Source organism: Micropterus salmoides, unplaced genomic scaffold, assembly GCF_014851395.1.
Source record: "Micropterus salmoides isolate LMB-PRFRI ecotype aquatic unplaced genomic scaffold, ASM1485139v1 Ms_hic_scaffold_16, whole genome shotgun sequence".
Taxonomy (NCBI): Eukaryota; Metazoa; Chordata; class Actinopteri; order Centrarchiformes; family Centrarchidae; genus Micropterus; species Micropterus salmoides.
In genome coordinates this window covers 23,746,121-23,755,966 of record NW_024040707.1, presented here as the reverse complement: position 1 = coordinate 23,755,966, position 9,846 = coordinate 23,746,121, and the positions used below count along the sequence as shown (strand labels likewise).

The 9,846-nt window shown below is 41.0% G+C and overlaps 1 protein-coding gene across 2 annotated transcripts in view; it reads left to right on the top strand.

The window, feature by feature from the left end:
• The first annotated feature begins 4,819 nt into the window (after window positions 1-4,819).
• prkar2aa (protein kinase, cAMP-dependent, regulatory, type II, alpha A) overlaps window positions 4,820-9,846 on the top strand; it is a 49,515-nt gene continuing 44,488 nt past the window's right edge. The window contains exons 1-2 of one of the 2 annotated variants that reach the window (XM_038722998.1): window positions 4,820-5,464; window positions 6,359-6,638. In XM_038722998.1, the coding sequence (XP_038578926.1) occupies window positions 6,392-6,638 (247 nt within the window). In that variant the 5' untranslated portion in view covers window positions 4,820-5,464; window positions 6,359-6,391. Of the gene's footprint in view, window positions 5,465-6,354; window positions 6,639-9,846 lie in introns of both variants that reach the window. The other variant, XM_038722997.1, reaches the window with a different exon arrangement.

Genomic DNA, 9,846 nt, shown 5'->3' with positions numbered 1-9,846 from the left:
CTTGGGTTGCTATAATTGCAGAATGACTGTATTAGATTTGGAACGTATCTGTTTTTTTCCCCATCGGTTTCAAGTTCAGTCCATCCCATAACAATAACACAAGGATTTGTTATATAACATGAACCAGATGTGGGTTGTCCATCAAGACTGTTCTGGATTGGATTATTTCATTATTCGTCCTTGTTATTTGTACATGTTGACATACTGGCAGAACTGTGCAGTTGCTCTGCACTTTTAGTCATGAACAGTACTCTTTGAAGACGCAAAATATTCTTGAATAAATACCATAGTCACTGGAAAAGATCAATATCTTAACTGTCTGTCACCTAAGGATTTTCACTCAGCTGTGGAGGAGAACTCAGCTGCTGTATGTGATGTAGAGAAGCAATGCTCATCCCATCAAGACATACAGTATACATGTGATAATGAGAAAGTATTGCTACAATTTTCATTATATTGTGGGAAAAATGTAAATCAAACCCTAACATGATCATGCACTGACATACAGTATGAAGTCAATTGGAGTTGGTGATTACAGGCAGCACATCGTTGACCAAATAACATTATGGTGAAACATCCCATAATTGGGTCTTCCTTGGAAAGTACATGGTTACAAGGTTGTTTACTTGTCATTTACAACACAAAGTTGTCTAACGAAAAGAAAGTTTGTTGTCCCTTCATGTTACACACAACCTAATAGATAATTAAATGTGTATTAAAAGATGGTAATAAATGAAATAAAACAATACACACAGTTATATATACACATATATAAATACATGTACACACAGAACATTCTGCAGTGCATTTTTTAAATTTGTGTCTGGGGTGAATGTAAACAGCAACAACAAGATGATAATATGGTTTAATCGTCACAAAAAAAAAGTCTGACATTTGGGAAACAGAGTCTATCTTGACTGTGTTTGAGCACCAAACATCATTGATGGAAACACAGAGCATGCCTTCTCTCATCTTGCCGGAGTCTTGCGCTGACAGCTCGGAACACGGTCCGCCCATAGAGGGCTTGATCCAGGACATTGATGGGACAGTCCTCTGTAAAGGTGTGTGCACAACAGTCTCTGATTTCCAAGGCTTGGCCAAATAAACAACCTTTAGTAGCGGCCTTAAGTCCAAACTGGGCCAACATGGCTCCCATCCCATCTCAATAGTGTTCAACAGTTGAATAAATACTGGGGTTATACTTAGTAACTAGCTAATGAAATGTATGGGGTTGATTGTTCTTATGTAGTTTGTATGCTGCTTTGGCAATATTGTTGTTACATTCATGCCAATAAAGCTAATTTGAATTGAATTGAATTGAACTAGCATGTGACAAAAAGGAGATGTTCAGCAACATGCCACTTTTGTTTTCTACATCTCCAAAGACAGTATAACCCCAGACCACTTTTAAGTGTTATGTGATGCATCATAGCCAAGTTGAGTATCAGCTTTAGACAATTTCATTAAAGTGTGACAAAATATTGTATATAGATGTATGGATGACAAATTAAAGGAAAACGCAACATAAAGCATCTTAATATGGAGTCAGGCCACCAAGAACCTCCAGAACAGCTTCAGTGCTCCAGGTCATGTCTGTGGGACTCTGTTGGGGGGGTTGAACAACATTCTACTACAATACACAACCTTTATTTAATCAGGTAATCTCTTTGAGATCAAGATCTCTTATGCAAGAGAGACCTGAGTACAGCAGATAGAAAGAAAACCAGACACAGCTAGACATAACAAAAACATATAGCATCAGAGACAGTCACACACATCACTGAATGTATTTGAAGATAAAAGTTTATATTACTTTATATTATTTGGTGTTATAGAGATGGTGGTGGAGAGCATTGTCTTATATGTCGGTCGAAAATCTTCCACAGGTGAGAAACTGAGATCTTGTCACTGTAAAGGCTGTAGCATTTGATTCGCGTCATTTTCAAACTCACCAAACCATCCTGTGATCCCTGGCGCACGGAAACATCTGCATTTAAAATGTGTTTCTCCACTTCTTCTGAAAGTCAAACTACTTGTTATTAGAATATCCATAATCTGCAGAGTAAACGACATGACTGTTTAACTGTACAGACTGACTGACTTTCACAGCTTAGAAACACAGTTGAAAAAAAGATATTAGCAACATCTGGTCTAATATTGTGTTTTTACCCAAATTCCAAGCAAATAATATACCAGCTACTGAATGATTTACCTTCCATTGCAAGGACAATGAAGTGTGAAAAGTTAATCTTTGTGCATAAATACAGTGAAGTTGGGTGTGACACAGGTCAGTATGCTTCTTGACTTGGTTTCTGTGGTGTTTTATGTGTGAAACTGAAGAATGATGAAGGATAATGCTACCCATGGTTCAAATTGTTCTAGCTGGTTGTTAGGGAGATTAAAAAGCAAAGATCAACCAGTAGGTGGAGATGCTGCATCACAAAATGCATTTAAGAATGAATGCAGTGTTAGAGCTGTGTTTCCAGATCAGTGCACTCCCACACAGGTCATGAATGAAGCAAGGATTTGGCTGAGGATTTAAAACACAGAGATTTCTATTTATTCTCACATGGTTTAATTTGGGTTTGGGACTCAAACTGTTTTCAATCTCAGAGCATGAATTTGCCCTGACTTTATCCAAACACTGAAGTCTAGTGTAATAAAATCTTCTTATACTCTCTTACAACCAGCCCGTTTTGAGCTATAGCAGTAGTTTCCAAAGCACTAAACCCACACTTAAAATCAAACACGTGCTCTAATGTGTTTATCGTTTGTGGTGTTTTCCTCCATCATCACTGATCATGTTAATCAGTCTGAACAATGCATTTTTATAACTTTCAGCTATAATCTTGAAGAATTAGACAGTAGTATTGTTTCTTGAATCATTACTGCTTTAATTTTATTTGGCTCCATACATTGGGTAGTGTGACTGCACAGATGAAACAGAGCAAGGATGAAATACAACAAGGTTTACAAGCCAGGCAACCCATATCACTGCAAGCATATGGTACACTACTCATCACCACTCTGTTTTCTCTCAGTCTCCTCCCCCTCGTCAATCCTCATGTCAACACCTGATAACAACTAAAGAGAATATTGGCTGTACGTCAGCAGCGCAAGACAGAGATGTTCGGAGGGCATATATACTAAAACTCACAAAGCATATGCACACAAACACGTACAGAACACGTTTTTCACTCTGTCTCTTTCCTTTGCTTTCGTTTTTCTCTGCCCCATTTTCACCCCCCCTCTGAAAATGTAGGCTAGCAGCTCTCCTTGAGACATTTTTGGAGTTTGCTGGAACCACATTAGCTGCAACTCCCAAAGGATGGCACTTCTAGGAAAGCGAATACCCAGCGTCACTTCCAGTCAAGGTTGTAACTGCCACTTGTTCATGTACTGTGGGACCAGTGGGAAATGCTTCCACACAAAAATGCACTCTCATTAGGGACACACAAACATGAATTTTATTGGGGATCAAGTCACATGCAGTACATAGCGTAGTGATTATTCATGACAGAACAATAAGGTTCACAGGCTGACTGATTTCAGCAGTGTAATCAACCTACATTATCTGTGAGACTGAGAAATGTCACACTGATGAGTGTTTTTTTTTAAAGAATGTTATTTCTGAAGTTTATTCTCCCAGCAGAGGGAGCCTGGAGGTCTGATTTCCCTCTGTGTTTGTTGGAAACAAAGACCAGAAGCCAATCAGAAACCAGTTCAAGGAATTAAATCCGGACTCCTTGTGGCCATGGCAACGGCTTTACCTCTGTGAGAGCTGAGGAATGGAAATGAAAGAGAGGAGATGCTACATGGACTGGGGACGGTGCTTAGCACACCTCTCAGAAAAGGTGCCTATAGATCCAACCTTAGTGACCCCGCTCCATTTTGACTGGCTCATTTCCGCAGGGGAAAACTCAAACAAAGAGCAAGGGAAGGGGGGACAAGAATCATCAGTAGTTATGCACTGGAGCTGTGTGTAAACAAAATAGAAAGAAAAACAGGCAAAGATGAATTTACTCAGATAAAATGCGATTTAGAGGATTCCATGAAGATTTGATATTCGTTCAGAGGACAAGAGCAGTGTGGTGTCTCATCTGAACAGACATATGAAAAGTCTGGAAGAAAGGAAGGAAAGAATGGCATAAGTGAGTGTGGGCAAGGAAGGGAACTCAAATAGATGAAGATATGTGAGGTTTGGAGTCTTTTTTTTTTTTTTTTTTACACTTAATACCAGAGACTTTTGTCTTTTCAAGAAAGAAAGTCTGTTGCACACTTGCAGCTGTACCAAGGTGTCTGATTGGTGTGTGATATGAGTAAGTCAAAACGCACTTATAAAAACAGAACACCACTTGTGCTGAAATGATGGGTTCCTCGGGTTAAAGTATATAACATTTAGCATTTTCCTTTTATAGGTCAGGTATATGTGATTTTATGTCTGTATGTTTTCCAAAGCACATCACAGGTAGGCTATATTTTTAAGGAGACATCCCACTGTTCCAACACAAACGCAAGTACTTTTAACATATTTTTGAAAATACACTTTCAGAAACAAAACCCAGAATAGTACACATCTTCTCACAGCCTACCATGCATGTTAGCTGGAATGTGTTCTCTCTCACCCAAATCGCCAAGGCCACTTCCGTTGGTCCAAATGTAGTTCTGCCTTTGATCCGGCCTCTACTTTTACATGACACATCCAATTGGCTATGGTATTCTGAACTTGTATTGTGATTGCCCGTGCTTTCTGTCAATCAATGTCAAACGCGTCCTGCTCACCGACTAACCACGCCTCCTCACGCTTTCTCTCTCGCCAGCGGTGCATCTGTGCGTGTAAACTGTGGAGTTCCTCGCCGGGAAGGAGGAAACGTGTTATCTGTTAATTTTTGCAGGTCTCTCATGTTGTTATTACGTTCGGAGTGACGTTTGAACGGGTTTCGTCGGTACTTCGGGTTGTTCGTAACGGCGGTGTGGCGCGACGCTGTAAACACTGGGTGTTTGTCACCTGGCTGCAGCAGCTGACTTTGAGTCCTGAGAAGAGTGGAGCCGCTAGACGCTTGTCAAAAGAAAACAGGCAGTTGCCAACAAGAAGTTAGCCAGTTAGCCTGCCTGCTAGCCACCTCTCCCTACAGCCCCTCAGCAAGCAAGTCCCACCCTCACCAAGTGCGTGGACGCCGTAAGAAGCTGCAGCGGTGAAGTCGAGTGCTTTTCCCTCTCACCGTAGCCAGCATCGCCGCAAGTTAGAGCGGGCTGGCAAGCTAAAATAGCCTTCTAAACGTTAGCTAGGTGACGCCAACGTAAAATTGTGGGCTTTAACGTTGGACAAGTCACTTCTGAGGTGGGATACGGTCGCTACACTGGCAAAGAGACCGGCAAAAAAGAAGAGGCGAAATAAGAGAGAACAAGGAAGACGCTGAGAAGGAGGGGACTGGCTAGTTTAGCCGGGGAGACAGAATCTCACGTAAGTGACACACAGTTGGTAACGAGAGGAGAAGTTAGCGTGCCAAACGGCTTACCGGTAACCTACTGTACAACTTGCTGTGCTTGCATGGCAACGTTTATCCAGGCAGCCACTTATCTGTGGCTTAGCTCCTACAGCCAGTGCGCCATACTAAGAACGTAACGTTAAGCTAACGGTTAAGGCTTCCTTGAAGGTGGCACACTAGCTAGCAAGATAGCTAAAGCCTGATCCAACCACTTAAATAGCAGCTCGACTAACGTTTGTTGAAGTCGTTCCCTGTTAGCTATGTTAGATATGTAAGTTTAGTAAGTAAGTGTACTTGGGGACCGAACAGCGCAGTAAACCAGTTGTCATGAGTATTAGCTAATTAGCTGCTTGGCTAGCTAGTTATACACGTCCACCCACCCAAGTTGACAGTTCAGTTTCTGACGATGCAAAGTAGTAATGTTAGTGAAACCCAACGAATGTGACTGGTTATCTGTTTGCCCCACAGGAAATGCTAGTCTAATATCTGTTTTGTGCAGCTGCGGGAACTGTGTGTTCCCTGGCTCAACCCTAGATAAAGTGGCCGTTCAGTGACTGTGTCACAGCAACACTTAATGTAGGCTATTGCATTGCAATTGCATTATGTTTCTTATAAATGACAATGTATTGTCTGTTCAGCTGTCAAAACGTTATGGTTATTTCTTCAGATACCCAGGCTGTCCCTGGACATCCCAGTTCATCAGCCACTTAACATTCTCAGGCCTCACACAGTGTACTGGCATAGTCAAAGTCAGCTGTTCAAATCAACAATTAGGCAATCCTTAAACACATCACAGCCCAGTAATCAAACACAATTATGACTCTGTACCAAAACAAACTCAGACTTATTTTCTCTGCTTCTGTAGATAGATAGCAAACGCCGCCACTGAGCCACGTACAGCCATGAGTATTGAGATACCAGTGGGGTTGACCGAACTGCTGCAGGGCTACACTGTGGAGGTGCTGAGACAAAGGCCGTCAGACCTGGTGGAGTTTGCAGTACAGTACTTCACCCGTTTGAGGGACAACAGAAATCAGGATGGGGCCAGTGCTGGTGGCAAGACGGGGAAAGGAGTGATGTTTGATGGGGAGCCGATGCAAACAGAGTCCAATGGCGAGGATGACGAAGATGATGATTCTGACTTTGAGCGTAAGTTAATATTTTGTTGTTATGATTGTCAGTTGTTGCGTTGAACAATGTATTTGTGAGGGAGATGGGGCAGAATGAAAGAGTGTGTGTTGCTGTGAGGTGGTTGGAAAGTGAAGATGAGGCATGCCATATTTGCACACATACACTTTCATCCTGAAAATCCCATTAAGCAGACAGTTCAGCTAGGCAGACCTCATCTGCCACTCATCTAATCTAGGACTTCTCCATTCTCATCATCTATCCAGCTGTCAGGATCTAAAAAAGTACTTTAAATGTTTTCAGTATATCAGTTTGAAGGCCTTAAAGGGTCTCATTTTGCATAGCTTTCCATTAAAATCATTTCAGAAACTGAACATTTTAAACTAATTTTAAAAGTAATTTTGACCTGACTACACAGACCTTTTATAAAAGCTTTCCACTTTAGTTACATTGAAATGATCTCGGACTACATTCTTGCAAGCAATAAAAGTAACAAAAGGCAACTTGCAGATACACTGTGAGCTATAGTCACAAGGGATTGGAAAAAAAAAAGTTGTGAAGAAACTTTTTCAGCTTTTGACTATCAGAAAAAAAAAAATGCCAGTCTTTACCACTTTAATGTAATAAGTTGATCCTTGTACCATTTTTGCCAGGATACGCTCTGAAAGTTAAATCCGTGATGTCAGAAAATTGAATAGGCCCACGCATACAACTTGACAATCAAAGTAGAGTTGGAATAAAGACAATATTTTCAGGATAAAATGCATGTCTTTTCTAAGCAACAGTGTACTTATGTACATTTAAGACTTCATGAACTATCTGACCATTGCTTTGAAGCTCTATCATGGTTTAGCAAAAGTTATGCAGTGCCTCTTTCGCATCACTCCCCTGTGTTTGACAGACTGGCAGAAGATGTAAGCTGCTCCATAGCTCAGCTCTCCTCTGTGCTGCTGAGAGCAGAGTGGCCTAGATCACATCAGTGTGCTGTGGAGCGCTGTCACCTTGTGAAGGGGGGTTTCCGCTGTGTCAATGAGTTTATCCATCATAATGATCCACTGCGGTGATCTGTGAATTTAACATAAGCGTAACTCCTGAAATTCACTGATGATCTGAAGACGTTTTTAAGCTAATGACAGAATTTCACAATGCTTTCTGTGTGTGGAAATACTAAATCAACTCAATCTAAATGTGTCTGAGGTATGATTATGGCTTGCGCAGTTTCTCTCCTGTTTGTATCATCGTCACATAGAAAAGTATTGGTGGAGTCTAGTTGTTGAGCACATTAGTTAAGTTCATTAAACTTTCTTCAACTTGGATAGTAGTTTTCGTTTTAACCTAAGTTTCAGCTTGACTCTGTTTCATTTATAGGTTAACCATATTTATCTTGCCCCAAATGCTAATGTTCATCTCTGCTGAAAGCAATGCTGGCCAGCCTCGTAGATTGGTACAAGCTGGCTCGGGGTAAAAGGGGGATTACAGTTTCTGTTTCTATGCTCGCACAAGTGGGGTTTGGCTGCTGTCAAACAGCTGCATCCTCAGCTGAGGGAGCGGTGTGTATTTGCGTGCCCAGGTGGTGTCTGTGCGTGCATGTGTATGTGGGTACTTGTGAAGGCAAGCAGATGTGTTATGACTTGATTTCACGCCCGTTCAAATTCCAGCCAGTGACGGCATGAAGCAAGTCTTCCTAGTACATTCTGATTAGCGATCAGTTGTTAAGCATCATCCAAGGTGGCAATAAAGGACAGGGATCTGATACTGTTGTACTCCTGGGAGAAGCTTTTGCCTGTATGCTGTGGGTAGATTATCCAGACCAGGCCAGTGTACACTGCTCCCAGGGGACATCGCTTCTGAGGGGAACAACACAGGCTTGTATAATGAAAGACATCATGTGCTCTTGCCTGACCACTGATTTAGCCTATAGGTATAAAGAGTGCTATAGTGGTACTAGTTCAACAGCACATGCTCCAAAACAGTTTGGTCTTGTGAAGAAAACCAAAATAACTTTTAAAACTCGGGATTACAAAGCATGGATAGATATTCTTAGTTATTTCCATAGGTGACGCATACCCAACCTGTTTAGTTTCAACCCTGATCTACAGAGAATAACACATTACAGTCATGACCACTAATGCTAGAATACAAACGGTGTACCTCTGTGCGTAACTTAAACTGAACAGTAATATAGTTTCATAGGGTGTTTCTGATGGCCTAGGATGTTTAGATGCTGACCATACAATCACAACCTCCCTGGATCGAGTCTGGTTTGGGCCCTGTGTTGGAAGTTACCACATTACTTTTTCTGCTGTCAGCTGTCTACTGTACACTATCCAGTACTTGTGGAACTTTGAGTACCCATAACTACTTAAAAATAGAACATTTTGTGTAAAATATAGTTTTACGTGTTGTGTCAGAGTTTAGTGCCAAGATGGAGCATCTTTTCTAAGGTCTGACTTTGACACACACTGTTAGAGGTTTGAAAAAGAATTCAGCTGAGAAGAAAGTAATTTTCTCACCTGTATAGCACATTAAAACATGCTTTTGTCAGGCTTTGACCCACTAGAAGTAGGCCAATCACTTATTTTGGGTTTTGATCTCTTGATTAAGAAAAATAGCTGTTTAGCTGAGCCGCACAGTGCAGCTGTCTGTATGGGAAAAGTAGTTTTATTGGACCTGAATATGTTTAAAAAGTCCAAAGTGGTGAAATGCTAGTTGTGTAACATGAACACGATATTTATCTGTTGTATTTTTCAAAAAAAAATTTTGACATCCTTTTTATTGTCTTTTATTAGGCTACTTACAGCTATGATGATTCACCAGTGTGCTCTTAACCTTTCATTCGCACAGCAGGAAATCGCTGGGTATGAGTGCTGAACAGCTAAAGGCCTAAAATGTAAATGAGTTCGATTGCTGGTTATGTATTCCCATGGATAGTACAGTATACCCATGAAACATGACGTACTATTTTACTTGCTTTGTTTTCCTAACTCTCGCTGCCTAAATCCACAGCAGGATCACGACACAGGCCTAAGCTGCTTAACAAAAGGAGTTATTGTTTTGAATACAAACTCTTGTACCTCCATCATATCTGGTGATGTTGGGCCAATGACATTTAAGTTACCCTTCCTGTGTTGAGTTTCAGTTAAGAAGTGGTATATTGATGGATTAAAGGTATTAATTCAGAGCTGCTATATTTCACTTAGAGACTAATGCATTGGCTCTGCTAGAAATG